Source organism: Colossoma macropomum, unplaced genomic scaffold (genome assembly GCF_904425465.1).
Source record: "Colossoma macropomum unplaced genomic scaffold, Colossoma_macropomum, whole genome shotgun sequence".
Classification (NCBI taxonomy): Eukaryota; Metazoa; Chordata; class Actinopteri; order Characiformes; family Serrasalmidae; genus Colossoma; species Colossoma macropomum.
Window position 1 is genome coordinate 22,061,911 of NW_023494787.1, and position 23,613 is coordinate 22,085,523.

Sequence of the window (23,613 nt, forward strand, 5' to 3'; positions counted from 1 at the left end):
GTCAGCTGGATGAAGGCAGAGGGTAGACAGGAGTGAAAGCTGGCTGTGGAATTAGCCAGATGGATTGAATGTGAAGACTTTTTCTCAGACAGGACGTGACAGTATGAGTAGAGGGAGCAGAGGAAAACGGCAGAGATGGGAGATTAAATCCAGACCAGGCCGATTTTAGCATCTGGCCTCAGCACTGCCCCAATTCTATGCTCCATTTTATTTATACAATGGTTTTCGTAGATTAGACCTTACGCCAACCTGTCTTCTAATCCAAAGCTACAGCTCATTTTACTCTTATTTTTTCAGCTCATAATGATATTTCACTTTTCCTCAGAGAGCAGCCATACGCACAGCCTGCCCACGCCTGCATCACATGCTGTATTCACTAGTACAAAGTTGACAGTTTCCTTGAAAGGCCTCTCAGTATGGTTCTCATGGTGTGCGCAAAAAGAATTGTCTCCTAAATGAACACTGTTCTGTTTGTGAACACCAAACAAACCCCTAGATCAGTTAGATTCCACACAGGCAGATTTATGTGTTCCTTGGTACAGAGCTTGAGATGAAAAAACAGAACACATACCAAGTTCAAACAGCTGACGTTTACTCAACCAAAGTCCAAAATACTGTAATATTTGAGGTTTTTAACTGCAAGTTTAACAAGAAAGAAGCAGAATAAATGGTATTGTATATATATGAATTCATTATTTTTATGTGCTATTTTACAGCCTATACATAATGCACTTTTAAGGCCTTTTCACAGTAGCCATAACATGCATAACATTTCAACATAACATTTCTACCTGGAGTTTCCTCTGCACTATGCACTTTTTTCTTCAATATCATTGTTGGAATATATTTAGGTAATAATGTGTTTGATTTACAAAACCAAAGGAGATTTGGATTTTCATCTTTGTAGGTGAAAAAGCATGTCGACATTTATAAAAGGTCATTTTTTATTAAGACAATTGGTTTTGACATCTAACAAGCTGCAGCTGTGGTGTCCTTTTTATCTCAGCAAGGCCTTCTTTGTGGAAAAGTATCAATTGTTTTCAAAGCAGGGGGTTCTTGCCCCTCATTGCTCACTAGCAGCTCAACATAGAGTCATAACATTTCACACACAAGGAGCCAACAGTGTCCCAGTTAATCTCACATCAGCGTTACAAAAAACATTTTGTTTAATTATATTAATAATAAATATACAAGTCAATTTCCATTCTGCCAGTGGAATGGCCACTGGGGACCTGCAGAAAGAGGTTAAAAATAAAGGTGCCAAAAAGAGTTCTTTGCAAGTTGCCACAGAAGAACCACTTTGGTTCCTTACAGAACCTTTCAGTGGATGCTTCTTTAGAGAACCCCCACAAAATGTGAAAGAACCTTTAAATTCTGTGTCAAACACAAGGCCTGCAGACCAAGTCATGCCCAGGACACAGTCCTAATCGGCCTTCAAAATTATGGTAATTATCTATTCTTATTAGCCTGTTTCACCCTGTGATGCACTACAGTCCCCAGCGTGCACTGCAGCATAGTGTGCGTTCTGAGCCCTTTCCTCCAACAACAATCTATGGGTCAGCAGTTACACAAAAAAAAGATATGTGGTGTCTAGTTAAAGCAAATATTTACTTTTTTTTAAGAAGTATTTTTGAATAAGTATTCAATGGTTTTGCTGTTGCAGTTTTGGCATATTTTGGATAAACAATAGCCAATTTGGGTCATGGCAAAAAACACTTATTTAGGAAGCCAAAATGGGTTCTTCTATGGCACACTTAAAGAACCTTTAATTTGGCTCTTTTTTTAAGGTCTAAGTGCTAGTGTCATATAAGAGCATATTACCGGGTTCCTCTCCACCACTTTGGGGTTGTTGACCACAAATATGAGGTTGATAATCGTGAAGGCTGAGTTGAGCACATAGGAGCAGAAAAGATTCTTGTGCAAGGTGATCCTTTGGCAGCTTAGACTCCTGGGAAGAGACAGCCATAGACAACAATGGGCTCAACTGATCATCTGTTAAAGCAAAGGGAAACTCATAGAAGTACTGCACATGCACATAAAACACAGACATCCCAGGCCACAGTGCAGTGTAGCTATGCATTTTAATGTTTCACATTTTGGTGCCTTTTCACATCACATTATTATTTACCTAATACAGTAGCACCATATACACTGGGATACACTGGGCCAGTGTCTTCTGTCAAACGCTGAATATTCACAGATGAAAAATACATTTAAAATTCTGGAATAAAAAATTGATCTGCAATATGTCCACATTTCATTCTGCAAACAAGGCATTAAGGCTTTGATGAAGTAAACAGAAAAATAAGAAGCAATCCACTGGAAGGAGTATCCTGGCTTCTATTAACATAATGTGTTTACCAGATAGTGCCTGTCCCTTTTTTGTGCAACCTGAATACAAGCTTAAACAGGTTTGATGCTTAAGCTGTTTTTCTTTTCAGCTTAAAAGAAATGCCACTTGTTGTTCAGAGATTAACCTTGCTGTTCTGCAATTAGCAGGGCAATGAAAAACACAGTAATGTAATTGTAAGACATCTGCAACAACTTTTGTGGTCTACACAGACAGTGGTCTGTTCGATAACAGTTGTCTCTATAAATTTCACCAAGACACCAAAAATACTTCATGGCTAAAATATTTCAAAGATGTGACAAATTCTCCACATTTAAAAAGTCATGCCATTCACATGACCTCAGCCTAATGGGTCCAAAAAGCCACTGAGATCAGCTGCCTTCTGTGATACTGTTCTCGGAAGACTGGCAAGACCTGAGGGAAAACAGCACTCATTTTCCAATCTGCCTCACACATTTCTAACCAGTCTTTTCTGCTGCTGTTTAGAGAAGAGCATAAATGAAAAATCTTGTGCTGCTATACAGCATCAAATTCCTCTGTAAACACCACATCTGGATGCAATAAGATAACATTAAGATCTCAAGGTTTATGGCGATCAAACAATACATGTCACACCCTTAAAGGTGCCCCTCTAAAACCATAAACTTCCAGTGGTTCATTTTGAGACCATACATGAAGTTGCCATTTCAGTCCTTTTTTGTGATTTCTACAATTTTAAAACTTCCAAAACAATCTGAAAATAGTGTATCACAAAACTGTACATTGACTACAGTGTCTTCCCTTCCCTATCATCCCTTTGGATAACAGCGTCTGCTAAATAAATACATGTAATACTGTACAGCTATGTGCATGTACAGGTTGTACTAATGAAATTTATGGGGTAATAAAGTGTGTGGGCTTTTTTGCCCACTAAGCCCTGCATGTGGTGTTTAAATGGAGTTATGCAATAGCTACAGTTTGGGAAAAAGACCAAATCTGAAATTCAAAACTATCTAACTTCCTGCTGTATATTCCCAACTCCCCATTCCATTCTTCGTTGTGAAGGGGGGTCTAGTGAAAAGCATCTACCACCTAGAACTATAGCCCAAGTTCCCTGAGTTCTTCCCCCCTCCTACAGTTCCACAATCACTCCTCATACCACTATCATCACTGCAGCATGTGGGCTGCGCTACCGAATTACGACTGTAAATATGTCAGAGCACAATCACAACTTTACCACATGCAGGATGCAGCTACAGACAGATGCATCCAAATTGCTTTCAGCCATTTCAATGTTTGTTCCATGTTTTTAAAAGATGCATTCTCATTGCATCCTATTGTCAGTTTTTCATTGTATGCTGCTTCATTCAGTGATGAAACGTTGTATGCAAACAAATTAGAATACAGAATAAATGCTCATGCTATCAAAAATGCTTTCAAAAGAGGACGAGGTGTATTGAAAAACTGGCAATAGCAATGATAATAGCAATGAAAACATAATTGGCTTAGTGAATGTAAATAATTTGAATGTAAATATATAATATTAATGCCACCGTCGTCTTGCCTGAGTAAACACAGCAGGGCCATTATCATGACCCTCATTAGCTTTCATGTGTTTGATGTTTGCAACTCTCACTAAGCCCTCTGAAACTGAAATCCAGCCACAATCCTCGATTAACTCGATAAAAACCAGCTCTTAAAAGGAATCAAACAAATAGTGCATGATGCTGAATGAAACAATACAGCTGTTTGGCTACATGGTGAGAATCGTAAACATAGGTGACTGATGGTGGTCACATGCTGCAATCAGTATATGTAGCTCTCTCTGTGTTACACCTGTGTGAATCCACCCATGAAATTGAGTTTGCTTCAGTGAATACTTACCATAGTTAAAAGGCAAACCAAGTCAGCATGAAATGGCACTGTCACAAACCTGTCAAACACTTTTAGCTGTCATTTGGCTTACAACCCTGGACCTGGTCAGCCAAACTAATGGACATGAAGAATTAGCAGGCAATAAAGCCTGAAATCGAGACAACAGGCTTTCAGACGTAGAGCCAAATGAGTTGTAAAGAACTATGGAACTTTTAATCTTGCAAACTGCAGTATAAGCTTTTAGGGCTTATTTACAACTGTTTTCACAAATGTTTATTACAGGCACTCCTCCAAAACATCACGCAATCCAAAATGTGGTTTCTGTAACTAAACTTTACTTTGCATAAAAGCATTACTGAGGAGGCTTAGCCTTTGGGTAAAACAAAGTATGAAAAATGAGAAACGGGCTATATTCAGATAATCACTTCATCCAAACGGCTATTATACATTATTTAGAACTAAACACATTAAACTGCTGTGCACTGATTGTATTTCCATAGGTTCACAGTGCCAGTGGCACTTCACAGCAAACACATATCCATCTTTTCAATTCACTTTGAATGGGCTCTAGTGATGAATGGAGTTAGCGACAGTCCCCCGGTAAATTACTCTGAGCAGTCTGAGCAAGCGCTCATCAGTTAAATAAATATCAGATGCCAACAATGAAACCCGCTTCACCCCCTCATCACCATTAACACCTCTGACAAAACCCCGGCTGCTTTAGAATAGAAACCACTTCTACACTTCTTCTGACTCTGCTGGAATAAAGAGTAAGCAACTAAAGACAGTGTTTTGGAGAAATGACTGTATAAGTCATTGAATTTCCTCTGACTTTACAACATTATCAGTCAGACCTCAGTTTACAACAGAAATGTTCAAAAAGGAGCACATAAACTTACCTGAAATAAAAGAATATGGCCAAAGAGATGAGGAGGGATGCAATGGACAAAGCGTGACCAACAATGGCCATGTAGTACAGAATGTACGCCATCTGCAAGAATACACATAACACTACACATTCTGTTCACCAGATGCGATTGGCCTATTAGTGGAATGTTCTAAGATTTTTCTGGACTGTTCAGTGTATATATTGACTTAAAAAGAGAAAGTACTCATAATTTTCCAAACACAACATTGAGCAAGAAGTACAATGCCAAAGTGGATGAAATCTCAAACTCTGACTCTGTACTTATTTGAACCAGTCACCCTCCCCACCCTTCTTCTTCTCAAAGCCCTGCACATTCTATTAATAGAATACAAATGTAACCAAATGTGTTTGCTTCCATCTGGTCTCAAAGTAAATTGTTCAAGCTTCATTTTTGAAGTTTCCTAGCTTTTCAGATGTGCATTTCAGTCTTCCTTAGAGGTGTGGACATTTAAGAATGATGCTATGAAGTCTCACCTTTAACTTGTCTTTAGTGTAGGCAATGCAGAGGGTGTAGTTGGACCAGGTCCTGTTTGTCTCGGGGTGTCGGAACCAGTTTCCAGTCTCATCGCAGTACTTTGTGGCTTTTTCTAATACAAGGAGAGACATAATGTGTTCCAATTTTGTGCAGGTTTGGAGGAAGAATAATTTCTCAAGGAAGCTTTCAGCTTTCTTGAGTAGAAAAAGACTTGACAACAATCACCAAGAGATATTGTAATATTTAGCTTGTCACATCTTGTTAAACTACAGGCATCATAGGCCCATGGAAATAGTGTAAATTCTAACAGCAACATCTTGATTTATCTTGCTCTTACCTGTGGGGTCAAAGTCAGGGAAGTAGTTGGGGCAGTTTTGAGACGTGTATGTTCCTGCAGGTGTGTCGTCCCAACACAGCCAGCCATCCCATGTCCTGTTACAGTATGGACCTACAGGTCAAAGAGAAAAGTGTTTAGAATTAAAAAGTAGATCTAGTTCATATTCAGGATTGTGCTAGCTATGGATTTCAAAAGTATGGATTTAATATTAGCACATTTTATTCCAGAGGAATATGAGTTGTATGTTGAATTTTGCTGTTGTTCAAAATCAAAGCTCATCTCTACCTGATCTGTTATATGGCAGGTCCCTGTTCATTTTCTCAAAGCATTTATATTGGCCGTCAATGATTTTCTTCCTCTCCTCCGCTTTTTGAGTGACCACAGGACTAACCAGAGTCTCCACTGTGGAATCTGCCTCTGCATCCAAGACACCATGAGCTGAGCCCTTCTGAGGTACAGTAGAGCCATTAGAAACAGAGTAGAACAGATTGACCAAGTCACTTTACAGCCAAACTCTTTGAGAATCAAGTGTCCATTACATTGAAATATTTTTTTTTTTTATTAAAAAGGCATGTACTTTACAAAAACTAGCACTGCTAGACTTTAACAAGCAATGCAATCAATTAAAAGATGCAAATAAAATAAAATATTACCTTTGATTTGTCCTTAGATGGTCTGAGACAGTTGGACCAGGTGTTATTAACAGAGACACTGTGTGCCCAATTACCAGATTCATCACAATATTTGGTTATTTTTTCTGTGTGAAGGGAACAGATTACATTGCAATCACTCAAACTGGCATGTTGTAGTGACTCCAGTGCTGTGCCTTGGGATCAATCAGTGCATTAGTACACAGAATGACTGTCAAAGTAAATAGCTGTGTTCTGGACTATGTTTGAACAGAAGATTGAGGCAATATGTAATCACTTTAACAACCTTCTGTTCAGTCTTCCAGTGTGCATTGATTTTACTGTCACTTCATTCACACAAGAAAACGTAAGTGTCAACAACATGAACATGAACACTGATTTTAGATTCTGTACGTAATAAGCAGAGGTGCAAGTGTGGTGTCCTCAAACTCCAAGGTACCAGCACTAAGATACCAGACCATTACATGCTGTATCTAAAATCACTGTTTGTAGTAAAGGAACACTCCAGGATTGATCTGCTACATCTGTAGAATATGGTCCATTACCTCTTACGATAACACATTTTCTTCCACTTAGGAAATAACAGGGAATTAACTGATCTAAAGTAGAGTTATAGTAATAGAAGCCAGCAGGCACTTATTCAGTTCCATCAGTAAACATTTATTTTTGAGAATGCTTGAGTAAAAGGAGTTTGTAAATTCAGCTGTAGATCTGTAAGACTCATTCAGTATTTTACCAGTGGATACCTGAAAACCTTCAGGAACACAAATATAACTGGAATTGTGTTTTATTGGTGTTGCTCTAGTGTTTGATAGTTCAAAAGAACAGCTTTGATAAGACAGTGTCTCATGTCTGTATATCCTAAGCCGTATATTGTAAAGTGTAATGACTATAGTTTTGAATTTGCACAGTCATGTCTTTCAAATGTTTATTCACAAAGCGACTCTATGATTTTAACTGGTTTTCTGTATTTTTGTACATTATCGTTCAAAAGTTTGTAATCACTTGTCACAAAAATCTTTGTAATAACTTACACAGTGTAGATTTAAATGTCATAAACTAGATACCAAAAGGTATTTTACTGGTTCTATTCAGTATTTCAAGTTAATTAATATATTTATTAATGTATGTTAATGTAATTATAATGTATTTATTTACAATTTTGTGTCAACCTCTTGGGCTTTAGATTTAATCAGTACAATAATGCATTCTAAATATGCATTAATTATTTATACGTTCATTCACTGCACATTAATTTCATACATTCATTTGCAAGCAAATTGTTTTTATATTATTGAAAATATTGGCTCCAAATTTTAGTGTAAGTACAGAGAAAATTATTCAAAATTATTGTCAGTGGTGAAGAATAGTACAGATTCAGAATATAGAGATAAGACTGAAAAACAAAAGAGTATTCATTTAATGGTAAAGGTATTCAGTACTTACCCAAATCAATGCACAACAACACCCCCTCAAAGTGAGATTCAGTGAATTTCCAAGAAAATGAAGAATAACTCAATTTTCCTTCAGGTTTATTTATTTTATTTTTTATAATGTTTTGTCATTTGATGTGAGGAGAGCTCAAGATGTTCTCGCACTGCTCTCTGCTTTCCCCTAACAGCTAATAAATTGTTTTCATTTTTCCAAATAAAGCCCAGACAGGCTTTCCCAGAGACCTTGAAAAAAAGTCTTCTTTTTTGTTATATTGGACTTCAGCAGCCTGCCCTGGACTAGAACTCTCTCACAGCGTCTGATGTTATATCACAAGCTGATTGAGAACACACCACAGATAAAACGTCTGTCTAAGGTGGTCTCTGGTGGTAATGATCTGAAGGGTCAAGCGCTTTGATACTGACAGAGGATCCAGATGGTGTGTTGATAGCTTTGTGAGCCTCACCTGAGGTGTCGAAAGTGGGGAAGTCAGGACAGCTCTGAGAAACGTACGTCCCAGCGGGAGTTTCATCCCAACACAGCCAGCCGTCCCAGAACCTGCTGCAGTGGGAATCTAGCAAAGCACCAAAGTAGATAAGGTCTGAGGGCCATCACGACTGCTTGAGTGACGTTAAAAGTAAAATGTACCCTCTCGAATCAGCAATGATTAGTTTGACTTGAATGATGATTCTGCATACTTTAATCCTACTGGTCATGCAATTTTGCCATATTGTGTTTATATATTTTTCAGTCACATCTTTTTAACATCTTTCCTTTTTTTCATTAATCTTTTTCCAAAATATTGTAAAATTTTTGTGGTATGGATGGCTGTTTTTGTTCACATCAGTCCATTTAAATCAAAATAATTAGTATATTACAGTTAGGATCAATATTGACTTCCCTAAAAGGTTCAATAAGAAGCAAGTACACGCTGCAGCTCATCTGCCTAACTTGAAAAGCAGACTCTCATTTACAGCTAAATAAAGGTTTAGGTGTCAGATTCAGTCGTCAGCAGCTCATTAGTTTGCGCAGTGCCATCACTGACAGCTCAGAGAGCACGAGTTTGACACTTGACAAAATCATCACCAGATAACAGCACCACCAGCTGCCATTCAATTTGAGGTTAATTTAAGAGAATCAACGTCTTTTCTTCTACCTGTTTTATTGCGCTGCCCGTCTCTGCTCAACAACTCCAGGCATTTATACTGAGACTCGGTCATGATCTGTCTCTCCCCCTCCATCACCCCCATAGCAGGAGCAAGAGAGAAGTCTGTCGTCGGCTCAGCTTTAGGATCTCCTGCACCCGCAGTAGTTACGCTCTGCAAAAAGAGGTGCACTTAAGAATTAAGTATGGCTGTTGAAGTGGCGTAGTCACTTTTGCCTATAGCAGATATTACTGATAACGCATATTCTGAACCCGGCATGCACAGTGAAAATAATCTAGTGATAAGCTTTAGTATAACCACAAATTACACCGCTTCACAATAAGTTCTGTGAATGCTAAGAGTCAAATAAGGGAAGACTTTTAAACCATGAATCTACAATTTCTGTTTGTAAGTAATTTCACACTTCAAAGGCACTTCAGATGCTGCAAAAGATGGCAAAGCGTGATTGTGGAGATAAGAATGCGGTGAGAGCGCTCGGCTCATATCAGCATTGTGTGCTGTAGAGTGGCTCCAAATCCAGCCCAGGCTTTTCTAAAGCAGGCAGATAATGCTCTTTCCACAATGATAAATCAAGATTCAAATGGCATCTGTAGCCACTGTGTCACTGGCATGAGTCATCACACTTAGAATTCTACAGAGAGCCAAGAGGTAATTCAAAAGCATCTCGCTGTTCTCCTCCTTTATCGTCTAATGAATTCAACATTAATGTCTGGAAGACTCGTCTGTTGCAAGAGGAAGCGAGGCTGCTCGAGTGCAGTCATTCTTACCTGACGCCTTAGAACATGCATGTAAAACTGAAACATCTGAGAGGTTTTTGATGTCCCATGTAGCAGTTTAGCAGCCGTACATATGATGTCACTCCAAACATTGAAGTAAATGACGTCATACATACGACCACCAGGCCACCACCCACGTCAGCTCAGAAAGCCTTCCCCTCTCTGCAAACTGAATGTCATATACTTAATCGCATCGCAACTGCGGCACGTTTTCCACAGCATTGTTCGAGAGTCCGCAGAAAGAATGCACAGAAATGAAAGAGTCCAGCCGGCTTACCTTACGTTTTCTGCTACTGTGGGCAAAAATCATTTTCATAATGTATTTTACCTGGCAGTTAAGTCACCCCATAGGAAGCCATTATTCAGAGTTCAACTGAACCCTTCATCAGATAATTCTTTGTTTTGAACACTTAAAGTTATAGCCTGCTACCTGCATGCCCACTAACAGCTCCAAGGTCACTAAATGTAGTGATGAAACTGCCAAAAGTAACACCTAAAATGCCAGACGTTTTCATCAAGTGAGGTTTCTGAACTTGCCAGCATTTGGACAGCTGTTTGAAAAGTGATGTGTGTAAGGTAATGGCAAAATATAAACCAACACAGCGGTGTAAAAAACACAAGCACTCTTGATGGTGCAGTGTTAAGCTCTGTGCAGATTTTAGTGGCTCAGGCTCTTTGAAATCTCTTGGAGAACAAGTGAAAAGTAGTATAATAAATGCTAATTATGTTCATCCAATCATTAACATGGATAAGCCACACAGTAATTTGTGTATTGCATCTGGCCTATTACACACTGGGATATCCTCTCCGCTGCTTGAAATTACATGAGATCATTTTTCGCAAGATCATTATTGAAAAAACTGCATTGGTTATATTAATAATATTAATGTATTTTGGAGACCTTTTCCATAACATCACCCACACAAATGATATTGCACTGTCATTGCAACACATATTTACTATATGATACTACATGATCATTTAGAGTCTTTCCTCTTTCTGCTTAGATATCATTCCATTCATAATGATGTGCTAAAATATTTATAGCAGCAGATCAGACTTTCAAATAAGAATTTGAAAGAATTCTTCAGAATTCAATTTCAATAAGGTGACACTTTATTTTCAGTGGTCCTTTTAGATGAAACACACACTCAACAGACTCTCAGTAACGTGAAAAACATATGAAGGTTAGGACTAGATTTTGGGTTGAGCTTAAGGTTAGGGTTAGGATTAGGGCCAGGGTTAGGGTTAGGTTCTGGGGAAGGTTGGGTAAGGTTAGGTTTTACATAATGGAAGTAACATATTAACAACACATCTACTTAATGTAATGTATCCACTGTACATCTACAAGACATTTACTTCAGTGTATTCAGCAGCTTCTTCACTGATATGTTGTTGATGTGTTATTGATCCGTTAAGAGTTTATTAATCATCTACAAAAGACCACTACAAATAAAGTGTTACCTGAAATGACAACTGATTTTGTACCTTATACATAATACATTTTTTTTAACATTTATTTTTTAAGATAAATGAACTTTCATTGAAAACTGTCATATTGACGCTGTTCTTGGCTTAAACACTAATAATGGGGCATTTTATTTTGATGGCTTTGTTGAATAAAATTGGTTGATTTACTTAATTTTGAAGCAGAAGTTAAACACTTGCAACCTTTATGACGAATGATGTGTTTTGGGATCAGTGTTTATAATTGTTTATATAGGTTTATGTCAGTGGTCATGAAGGGCTCATTAGGTTTCGTGTACCCTTCAGTAAAGTGCTGCAATTGTTTTTAACGCTGTAGTTCTGCAGTTCCTGTGTTCTGACAACACTCTGAAAACTGACTTCTGCATGGTTTAACGTTTACATTTAGTGTCACTGAGCACTTCTAGTTCAATTAATGATGTGCTGTAATGTATAATTAGATGAACTATTGACAGACTGTTCTGTGAACCCATTAACATTAAACAAAGGTTTATTTGCAGCCACATTAAAGTAGTTTCAATTCTGAATAGAGGAGAGAGACAGAGACTAAATTACATGCTGGAGACAGAGAGACAGACAGATAGATAGAGACAGATATATATATAGATAGATATATAAATAGAGATTCTATATAGATAGTTCAATGGGCAAATAAGAGAGATAAGATGAATAGATCTATACAGAGAATTTCTGTATAGATAGATACATAGATCCATAGATAATTGCATAGACAGACAGACAGACAAACCAACAGATAGACAGACAGACAGATAGACATAGAGACAGACAGACAGACAGATAGATAGGTAAACAGTAACTAACAGCTCAGTATGCATATCTCACCAGTCTCAGAAAAACAAAGGCTAATAAAAGAGCATGCTGAACAGCGCCCACTGAAAGAGGAGACGAGGACGAGGAAAAGCTCTTGACATTTTGGCTGATTGTTTGCCTTGCTGGCAGCACACTGTATGCTGCTAGGATGTCACACTGTAAGAGAGCTCATTGTATGTGGAGGGCTTTACATGCCTACTTTCCATGGTCTTTGCAAAACCTGCCTACATCAGCATCAAGGCTGAGCAGCGGGCCAATCGATTTGTAGCTAAAGGGGTTTTTCTTTTTTGTTTTTCTTTTCTCCCCTTTTTGGGTCACCTCCTTTTTTAATTGCCAAACTGAACAAACTGAAGCAATTAGTGTGTAGCGGATTACTGAACTACATCAAATTAATCTCTTTCTACTCATTGATTTTAAGCATGAAAAATGGAGTGAGAAAATTCAGCAGGACAGAATTTACAGGGTTTGAGATTTAATGTGAACTTCAGCTTCAAAATCTACAGACAATGAAATACAAGTGCTTGCTAAAAGTTAGGCTCCAGTGGTATTTTATAGCTGTGTGAATAAGCTAAAGGTCACACTGACAACATGCACTGTTTCCATGTAGTACAAGAATCTACCGAGTGGTAATTTAACAGCGAGTGAACAAAATGAATGCATGTTTTCTTGACAGAACAATGAAGACAAGGCAAAACTTTCCATACTCACCAACATAAACGACATCAGAAGCCAGGGGATGCCTTGCCAAGCCATGCTCTCAGATGCAGTCTTTATCTGAAAACACAAAAGGAGGATAGTGAAAAGGCCGGGACTGTAAACAATCTTAAAATAGCCCAAAGAGGTGTGTGACAGATGCTAGATCCAGGCTTATATAAGACAGTTGACATGTTTAAGCTTCACTTTTGTGCCAAAGAGATTCCAACGCTGACTGTATACAGTACGGCATTTAAAGAGAGGGAGTAGTGAGAGAAAAAAAAACTAATAAAATAATGCGATTGTTAATGATTGTTCGTCATGGTGTTACCAGCATGGAGTAAGCTGGGCTTTCTCAGGCCGCTGGCTGCCTGTGAAATTGCCATTTCCCATTGGTCCCTTTACTCACACCCTGTAAATCCACTTTTTGTGAGCCAATTACTCTTGTGTGTAACCAGACTCCCTCTGCGCCTGTTTGCTCTCAACACCTCAACCCCAGCAGGCTGTACTGCTGATGGACACGCACTCCAGCAAAACTGTGCCTCTGGATTCACTCTATCATGTGTTGATATGGTAGACCTCTGACATCCTGTTCACTCTGTTGACTGAGCTGAGAATGAGAAAATATGGCACAATGCAGTGCTGGACAGTATATTTTTTATACAAGTATACCCGTGTTGGTGTAGCACCTATACCAATTTTAGTAGTATCAACTAATAAGTATAGCCTACTATTCCAAAAAATGGCTTCTGTGTTAATCAAGAGTCAGACACTCGTATACTATCAGTATCATACAGTTACACAGATATATAGATATACATATACATATAACTTCACATATAGTTTTTGTGCTTTTCGATCTGTACAATGTAATTTAACGATACTGTCATAATACTGAAAACTGTGCTAATGCTGGTCACAGTTTCATGATAGGAATTTATTTGAACCCTGCTACATAACATTGACATAAGCATGCCATAAGCATGACATAAGCTGTCATGAGTTGTCATGAAAGATTTTGTTCAGTAAAATAGCTAACAAAGTTAACAATATCATGTTACTAATACTGGAAATTGTCTTGACAGATGTCATAATGTTTGATGTTGTGAGAGCTTATGTCACATGCTAAATGTTCTCTAGTCTCTAGAGATTATATAATGTCAAACATTATATAATCAGTGTGAAATACCCCCTGGTATACAGGGGGTCCCATGTTGGCTGGCTACTCTAGTGCTTAGAGTAACTCACTTGCCAACGGCACTAATGCTAGCTTCAATGGCAACAAAACGTTTGTTTACTAATCAAGTTCTGATTTGGAAATCAGTGCTGCATCTCTAGTTAGTTAAGAAAATTAAGGACTGAAGCAGCTAAACAATGACCTTTCCCTGAATTTGTATTTGAGTGTTTAGTTTTCCCTAGCAGAAAGCATAATGTCATAATAAACTTATTTTCCGGGACCCCCTAGAATTTAGATTTTGAGACATTTAGGGGGTCCGAGAGGATAATTAGGGATCCTGGGCCCCCATGACCCACCATATTTCGCACCTTGTATGTAATGATAATAAAAAGTAATAGAAACATAAAACTTTTATATCACTGGATATAACATCTAATGGCAACTCATGACAACATGCACCATCTGTTATGACATGTTTATGGCATGGTTATGCCAAAGTTATATAGCGGGGTTCAAGTAAAGGGTTACTGAAGTTTTTATACTGTCTCATTCCTATTGTGTAGTATTATATTGCAGATGAGTACACTGTACTGAACTCAGTTGACTAACTGTGTAGTCAATCTGGACTGTCCTTTCACTCTGCATCATCTCAGCTGCTGTGTTGTCCTGCTGAAACAGGCACTGTCTCTTGCACTGTGTATTCCATGTCTTGGTCACTTGTACTGTGTGGTCTAGTAAACACTCTTGCAAGCTAGACTTCTGCTTATCATCAGAGTGTCAGGTGTGTTTTGTGACTTAATGTGGCTGAGAACTGCCTTCTCTGAGTGGAAAGGATAATTTGACTGACATGCAAAATAAAAATAACCAACCACAAACCATTGTTCTTGTGGGATGTGTAGGGATAGGTGACTTTTAAGAAAGGAGCTGCAACAAAAACACATCCGCATGGAACAAACGGTATGTGTAAGAAAGCATGTATTTCTCATTAGTAGCTACTTAAATTCTTCAATAAGAACTTTTGAATACCTTTTAAACATGCAAAGTTTTTTTAATCCAGCAGTGCTCTGAGCGGGCAATTGTGCGGAAAGGATGTGCAGATAGCCAATCAGCAAGCAACTAGCAAAATCCCAATAGTCGTGGCCATCTTCACATCCAGTAAATATCAGGCACTCTGTGTACATATGGATGGAGTGTCTATAAACACTGAATTTGTCTTGTGGCACTGAGACACTGGCTGAACATTGTTTAATTCCACTGTACAGTTATATTTGGATGGAATGACAAATTCTTCTTGACTCCGGACTCTTGAGATGCAGCGCTGGCAAACAGAGACAAGACAAAACCTGCCTTTAATTCTGACGGTAACACAGTTTTTAAAGAGCAGTTCAGCGCATACAGCACCTCTGATGACGTCTCTATCCTCCTGGCAGCGAAGTTGTTTTTTGTCGCAAATTAACAGCGAAGCACAGAGTGAATTTACACAGCAGGTGCCAGCAGGGTCTGAGGTGTCAGGACCTGAAAGGTTGTGGGATTAAAAAAAGGCGCTGGGAGCTGTGCCATTTCCATCACTTTATATGACATAGAGCACAGGCTGCCTGGCTGGCCAAGGAGAAAAAAGCAGGAGGACAGAACACAGCCCTGCTCAGCATGGCCATCTCTGCTGCCAGCCTCAGTCTTGCCAGATGGCATGGACAGTGGCACTGGAAAAGCAGGGAAAGTAGCCCTGGCACATGAAACACTGCTTCTCCGAGTGGCACGCAGTCATGTTTCAAATGCCTACACACAGTTGCTTGGAGCTGTGCCAACAGAGAGGAAATGGCGGCTGAAGATGGATGCCTGTGCTGCTATTCAGCTCCACCACACTTCTGTCCATTAACTGAAGTAATGTTCACAGCGAAGGAGGATTAATGTGAGATTGTGGCCCCAGAAAAATGAATTCTGGTTGCAGCCATCACTAAGCCTATTTACACTGGTCATTTCTTGAATCTGATATCTGCATAATGTCCAGACAGGATTTATGTGCATTCCATTTCATCGCTGCCATATCAAAACTTAGTGGTTTTTATTATTTTAATTTGTAAAACTATATGAAAAAGCAAGCTGCCCTGTTTACAGTACATGAGTGAGCCAAAAGAAATGTCCAAATTTCTTAGAATAAAAAAGATTTTCCAGGTTTTATAAAGTAATCATTTTGAAGCTGGTTCAGGACTCACACCTGGCCACATAAGTGCATTTCTGTTAGACTTACAATTTGCATCAGGGTTGCTTTTTCCTGTGTTACACACAAGTCAAAAGGATTCTCTTCCGAATATCCTCAGATGTGTCAGAAAATGTATTCAATTTTTGCATTTATACATTTTTAAACTACTGCTACACTTGCAGTATAAAGGATGACAGGAGCTAGTGTATGCTGCTTTTTTCATCTGTTCCTTCAGAGGTGGAAACAGTAGAGAGAAATTATACTCAAGATCTTAAAATGTCAAAATCTTACTCAATTATAAGTGAAGTATAGAGCCAAAAATATGCTTCAGTCAAAGTATAAAAAATATCAACATTCAAACATACTGAAGTAGAGTTGGGTAATGACAATATTTTATCATTAGCATGTTAAATTTATTATACTGATAAAAAATAAGCTTTTCAGATCACATTGTGTGTATTGTCAGTACTTGAGTGTATAAAAGTATAAAGTAAATATTTTAACAAATAAATTACAAAACTTTTATTTGTCTGGTAGTGAGCGGTGCAATGACTGATCAGTGGTACTAGACTTCACACAAATTAGCATGGTTGTGTATCAAAGCAATATCATAGACTGACAGGAATTTGATTGGCTGTATTAATAAAAAAAACTGGGAATTAAAGATGTCATATCAGTATTGAGTATTATTATTGGATCAATGTCAGCAGAAAAAGCTGGATCAGACAAAGAATGAATCTGGTCTGATCATGTAACAAATCCGTCCTGAAATAGCACACTCTCACACTGTGTGATGTGATGTTAGCTGTGTGTTTCTTCCTGTGGCCTAGTACGGTGCTGCAGCCTGGTAGCCTGCTTTTAGATAATCTTCAGTGAAAAATAACTCACTTTAAAGCTTAGTAGTTTTATATAAAAATATCAGATCAGTTTCAATATTCAGTATTTCAATATAAGTGGAAATCGGTATTGTGCCATCTCTAGTGGGAAAATCTCTCAGATTTGTAACAAGAGAAAATGTGAGGATGAGCGGTGATGTTTTTTCTCTTGGAAATGTAATTGAGTAAAAGTACAAGTATTTTCCATCCATGATTTTCACTGATGAGACAGTTTCCTTCGGGAGGAGTACAGATTACGTATGCGGCTAGAAGAAAGAGACACATTTAGATCTGGCACTGCTTCGTCTCCAGTGTGTCTCAAACTGCCTCCTAAAGTATCTGAGCAATCTCACAGCAATCTTTTTCCAAAACATCCTGGTTGCGTTTACTCTTGGCTTTTTAACAATCAGATAGTTATCTGATCCTCCCAAAACACAAAAAGTGGCTAAAAGTCAATATGACACATTGTTAATAGTTACACCTGGAGCATCACATCTAAAACGCAGTAATAACTGAATTCATTAGAAAGCCTGTTTGGACCAGGACCAGTAGTTCATGATGAGAAAAATGATGTGCCTTAAAGCTTTTCAGTAACACAGCCAGGTGTGGTCCTCTAGCAGTGACTCACTACTAGCCTTTATTTATGGTGATCCCAAGCCCTTCACTGGCTCTATCCTGCCACGCTACAATGCTGTATTTTTAAAAAGTGCCGTCTGTAGGCTCTTGTGTTCCTGAGTCCACTCAATGATATGCATGTCTAAGAAGATTATTAATTATTGTTAACATAAATTGTGGTCAAGTCTGGCTCTGTGTATTACTGCATGTCATGTAGTGCTTTCAGTGTTGTTTAAGCTTGTTCAACACAGTGGATCTGGCACCAGAGACAGGTCTAGCATAAAGACACTTGCCCAACAAACTGAAACACAAAGATGAAAGGCAGTGGGGAAGGCTCCCCTCAGGCTGTTTGAATTTCCTCTGAGTCTTTGGGTTCGCTCTTGCTCCAGTTCTTCTGTCTTACCTGGCAGCTCAGGATGGGGCCTCGTTAGAGAATTCCTGCTTCTTTTCATTACAGAGAAAGTCTTTTGGGGAAGAGAAATGACAGTGCAGCGTGTATTGATATCATCTTCCATTTACGAAAATGTGGCGTAAGTGAATTGCGAGCCATTACAGTCAACAGTGATAGAATGCCTGGGACGCAGCAAAGCAAAAAGCACAAACAGTAAAGCGCTATTGGGGAGATGTTACCTGTGATGCATCTTCTACAGGTCAGTGCTCTGTGCTGAAACTGTAAACAAAGGCAGCGTGCTATCTAATCTGTGCCACTGAGCCAAGCAGGATTTCTTTATGCTTCACTAAGTTTACTAACTATTTTATCCAGCACATTGTCGCTTCAACTCCATTCTCTTCTGTTTTATTTTCTTGCACCTTTTGAAAATGCCCGCTGCCCTAAGGTTGTATATGGCAAAAATCTAGCATTATACTTAAAGACATTTTCACAGAGGTGTCACTAGAGGTTTGGGAATAAGGGAGCTAAGCCTTTATTTGGGGGTCTGGGGGCATGGACCCACAGGAGAATTTTTTCAATGGCCCCAACAGGTCTGTTCATCATGAACTTTTAGAGTAGCAACAGCCAGAGAATATATCAAAAATGTCTATTTGGCCCATTTGGCACACAGTAGGTGTATCTCTTTATAGTTTGTAATTTGCAGAGCTAGTATGACTTAAACACTGTATTCATCCCCTCACAACAGGCACAAACTAAACAAAGGTACTGAAGTCAAGCAATGCTATCTCCTTACTCTTAGACAAGCTGCAAGGTCCTAAATACATTATTCATATACACAGAATATAGAACAGTTCAGTCTCGGTGCAATCAGAAAGAGCTTTTTGCTCTGTAGGCATATTTAATAAGCTAGAAGAATTTCATGGTTACAGTGGCAAATATTTTTCTCAGTTAAGTTCAATTAAATTCGTTATTAATTTTAACTGAAATCTCCCTCGATTTCTTCTTGATCACTAACCTCCATCAGATCTGCTCCTTCAGTCCTGTCAGTCTCCTTCAGCTTCTTTCTCTCCCTCTCTTCCTGTGTTTAGTAATACATTTATTTATTCAACTCAAGGAAATAATGAGAGATCTAGCATTTATTTTATTTACTTTTTTTTGTTTTAACTGGTAAAACTCTCCTCTGATAGGCCTTTGGTGGAGCTGTCACCTCAATGTTCATCTACAGGTCTAGGATTTGAGGGATATAAAATTGCATTATGATTAACACTATATGACCTTTTCACTGACACTAACTTACTGTAAGCAACAACATCTGGCAAATACTGGTATCACAATAATATAAAAACAAAAATTATGAAGAACTGTTAATAATGTTATGTCTAACTCTGTTGCTCATTCACACTCTCACACTCTCAGTATGAAGTTTCTTCGAATTCCTACACTAGTTGGCTTGTCAACTCCTTTTCTCTGCCTCACATAAACCCAAAGTTAGCTAACCTTGCTAAAAGCAACAAAGCAAAAACTTGATAGCCAGCAATGCTGACCATAATTTACCCCGAATCTTCAATCTGTAACTACTTACGTTTTCACTTTGCCTACTACAGATTTTGAATAACGTCTGTTTTTTGTGAGCTTTTAGCCAAAATCTTGTCTCAACTTCAGCAGTTGCCAACTTACATTATGTTACAGAGCAAGCGAAACCAGAGACCCTCCCCAGGTCTGATATGATTGGCTTACAATTTATGAGGTCTGATATGACTGGTTTACAGCTTACAAGGTCTGATGTAATTGGCCAAGCCAGGGGTTCCACTTTTCATGTTACATTAGTAAATCTCCAGTAGCACAGCAGAGGCAGTGCTGCATTAGGTCACGGGATGAATGAGAATAAACTACAGATGATCTGAACTAGTCATGCACATTTGTTTGAGAAGAGGGGCTAAATAACGTTTAGGGTCTTAAGCCCGCGTAAAACTGGGCTAGCGATGCCCTGATACATGATATGTGAGATTTGATGAGTTGACAGAATGTACCAGTAGTGCCAAAAACTATGAGTTCAGTGATTTTTATTCAACATTTTCGACTTTGCTGCACTTAATTCAATTAAAAAGAACTAATTATGCTTCCTTTATAATGAAACATGCAGTTCATCAGTATTCTTTTAGCTTTTAGTACTGACAATATTACAATATGACCAGAAGACCGCACTGTGACCAGGGTTCAAATTGTGGTTGAGGTCTTCGGGGTCCCCCAGTGGAAAGTGTGACTCTGAGGTGACCGATGTATTGATGCATATAGTTTTCACAGCATATTTTTGTGAGGTTTATGTCTGCACTTTTTTCACAATTATTGCTAGACAAGAGTCTTTTAACTTCATATCTCTATCAATATAAATTATTTTTACACTTAAGGCTACTGCACACTGGATGTGCCGCAACCCACCATGTCCACAAACTCCAAACTGCAAACTGCACAGACCAGTGTCGACATTCGGCATCAACATGTGCCGGTGCTCTGCAACTCTGAGCTCTGCTCAGTTTCTCTGAGCGCTGCAGTGCGGCTTTATTTTGCCAGTATTGCTTTAAATTAAACCCAGAATGAGACCACAAAAAGCCACAGTAGATCACATGTGGCTTGAAATTTACACAGAGAAAGACAGTAAAGCCTTTTAGATAGACAGACAAAAACTAATGGTCTGTTACCTCAGCCAACGTTACTGCCTCGTCTTTTTCACCTCATATCTTTCAACTCGAGAACAGTTCATGAAGAGCTGATACTAAATGTGATAAATGTATAAATTATGTAAAACTTTTTTTCACTAAATTTCTATGAAAAGAGTATAAAAATGAGCTTAACATCAACCCTCTCACTGCAGAGCTTTCTACGTGGTGCAGCTGCGATTTGCTACATGACACTGCACTTATCTGTTGACACTACACATGGCATTTAGAAGCTGATAAGAGGACAAGACAAGCAGTTTTAATGGCCTACTTTTTCTTAGTTAATTAATAATTATATATATGTATGTATATATATATATATATATATATATATATATATATATATATATATATATATAACTTAGATAATAAAAAATGTTTGCCAGCAGGCAAGTTGAAGTCAAAGGGATCTAAAGTTTCTCAGCCATTTAAAATGCACTTAAGCTTTAAGCTTCTTCAAACCGAAGCAATGTGGCTTGGTGCACAGTTATAAATTCGGACTGGCCTCGTGTCAGGACATTCATTTTTTTACAAAAAAGAAAATAACACGGGTTCAATTTTGTCTCCCTAATGGGGGACCCCTTTATTCTTACTCTCTTATGGGAAGTTTAGGACCCCCCAGGCCCCCCTCAGATCAAACTGTTACCACGATAGCAATAAAATAGCACCATCCTTCTCACCCTATAGGGTTGGACCATATATTGTTTGCAAATTTTTATGGCAATATTAGACTTTGCAATACAGGGCTATAATATGCAAATGAGTCATCTAACTAATCATTAAATGTTTTGTTGTTTACTGTCAGTATCCTCCCCAAATCAAGCTCTCCTGAGTTGGTACTCTGTTGGTGCACGAATTAATTCATGCAATCCAACAAATATAAATCATGTGATAAAAATGACGCAGGCCAATGTCATCAAAGATTCACTAAAGTGTTTTTTTATATATTGCTATTGCTACTTATATATCAACAAAATGTTGCAATTTCGATATGGAATTTCCATTATCATGCAGCCCTAAATAGAAATGCTGTTTAATTATTTTCAATAAAATCTTAACACATTAATATACATTTAAAAAATAACGTACACTAAAAAAAGCATTACCAATTTGCAGACACAGCGACGGCATGAATGTTTGACTTCATATGTGATTTCTTATTGTGCCTTTTCTGCCAAGGAAAAAGCTGGCCTTCTGAAAAGCATCATCATGGTTGCTACACAGTAGGAGATGGTACCTGATTGAGAGTGTCTGGGTACATGAAGTGCTTCGCTTCTCCACGCATTAGCCCTGCTGAGGCAGTGCCAAAAAGTATGGCAACTCTACAGCAATGGGCCATTAGCTGGCTTTAATAGGTGTGACATGTATATAGCCCCAAAATGGACCTGAGCAATCTCAACAAGTGGACAGGAAAATGCACTCAATGGAGTGTCCATAATTCAGCAACCACTTAAAAAAGCGCAATTACTAAGCAGGCCCTGCTCTGCTCTCTGCTAGCGCGGTCCTGCCTGAGGGCTGGATGTTCTCAGCGGTAATGCAGATCAAGTACAGGCACATACAGCTTCTACGTGCAGATTAGCTGCGTCTAGTGGCTTTCCAGCGCCATTCCTGCTCCGCACAGCAGCAGCACTCCTGCAGGGATTTTCTGAGAGAAGAGCTTTCACTTTCACATCAAGCCATATCTCTCTCAGATGAGATGAGATGAGATGATGGAGCTAAGTGGAGATGTGGAGAAGTGATGCCTGACTGCTGAAGCCTTTGGATGGCGACTACTGGAATTTCTATTTCCTGAAACCTTTCTACTGACTGGTTATTAAGGTTTTTCCATGAAACAAAGACATTTTTCTGAGTTGTTAAAAAAGTGCAACTAAAATCATTTTTTATCCTTTCAAATCAACAATATCTCACGTTCGAACTTAGACACGTGTCTGGAAACCATAGCTGAATGCCTCCTTCAATCATCTCACTGAAATCTCCAGCTCTATTGTGTGCTTTCAGATGGGGTAATGACGTCTTGTGACTTGTTACCTCACATGGCCGCTGGCGCACCTTCAGGCCTATCTGAGTAAGTGTCAGCTTCATTTAAAGTGATGAGAAATTCTATCACCAAGCTGCCTGCCATTCCCTGTGATGCACAATGGATATTCATAGCCTTTATTATCTGACGACAGAAACAATTTCACAATGCGGTTCAGAGGGCTTGAGTGATACTGAAATTGAGACTGTGCCATCACTTCTCAGTCAGTGCAGGGTTGAGGGGTGACAGGAAAACTCCAAGTGAAAATATTGGCTGATGATACATGGCTGATGTCCCTGAAGTTTGCAAGTGACACGGTTTTAGTTGTATTGGATCCATAAATCAACACATTAGATACAAAATAAAATCATGACTGCCAAGTGCAGATTATCAGCTTTAATTTTAGAGCATATATGTTGATATAAGATGAACCATAGATGTATTAAAGCCCTTTTTATACATGTTTTCGTTTTAGAGGCCTAAAGCTAACTGGACAATTTCCAGCTCAGTTGTTTGTTGGCCAGCTGTACATCTTTGCGATAGTTTGATAGTTCATACGCAATACAGCTAACGTCTAGAGTTGATTCTAGAAGTGGGATTTGCATCTGAAGTCTGTGGCTGTTGTCTCTCAATATGAGGACTAAT

At 38.6% G+C, this 23,613-nt stretch overlaps 1 protein-coding gene across 1 annotated transcript in view; it reads right to left on the reverse strand.

Annotated features, from left to right (window-relative positions):
- The window catches only part of calcr (calcitonin receptor), a 56,880-nt gene that overhangs the window by 6,503 nt on the left and 26,764 nt on the right, over positions 1–23,613 (reverse strand). Inside the window, exons 2-10 of the mRNA XM_036566440.1 lie at positions 12,992–13,057; positions 9,182–9,344; positions 8,492–8,599; positions 6,598–6,701; positions 6,230–6,392; positions 5,945–6,055; positions 5,607–5,719; positions 5,104–5,195; positions 1,822–1,948 (exon numbers count right to left, since the gene is read on the reverse strand). Coding sequence (XP_036422333.1) covers positions 1,822–1,948; positions 5,104–5,195; positions 5,607–5,719; positions 5,945–6,055; positions 6,230–6,392; positions 6,598–6,701; positions 8,492–8,599; positions 9,182–9,344; positions 12,992–13,036 — 1,026 coding nt within the window. The 5' untranslated portion in view covers positions 13,037–13,057. The remainder of the gene's footprint in view (positions 1–1,821; positions 1,949–5,103; positions 5,196–5,606; positions 5,720–5,944; positions 6,056–6,229; positions 6,393–6,597; positions 6,702–8,491; positions 8,600–9,181; positions 9,345–12,991; positions 13,058–23,613) is intronic.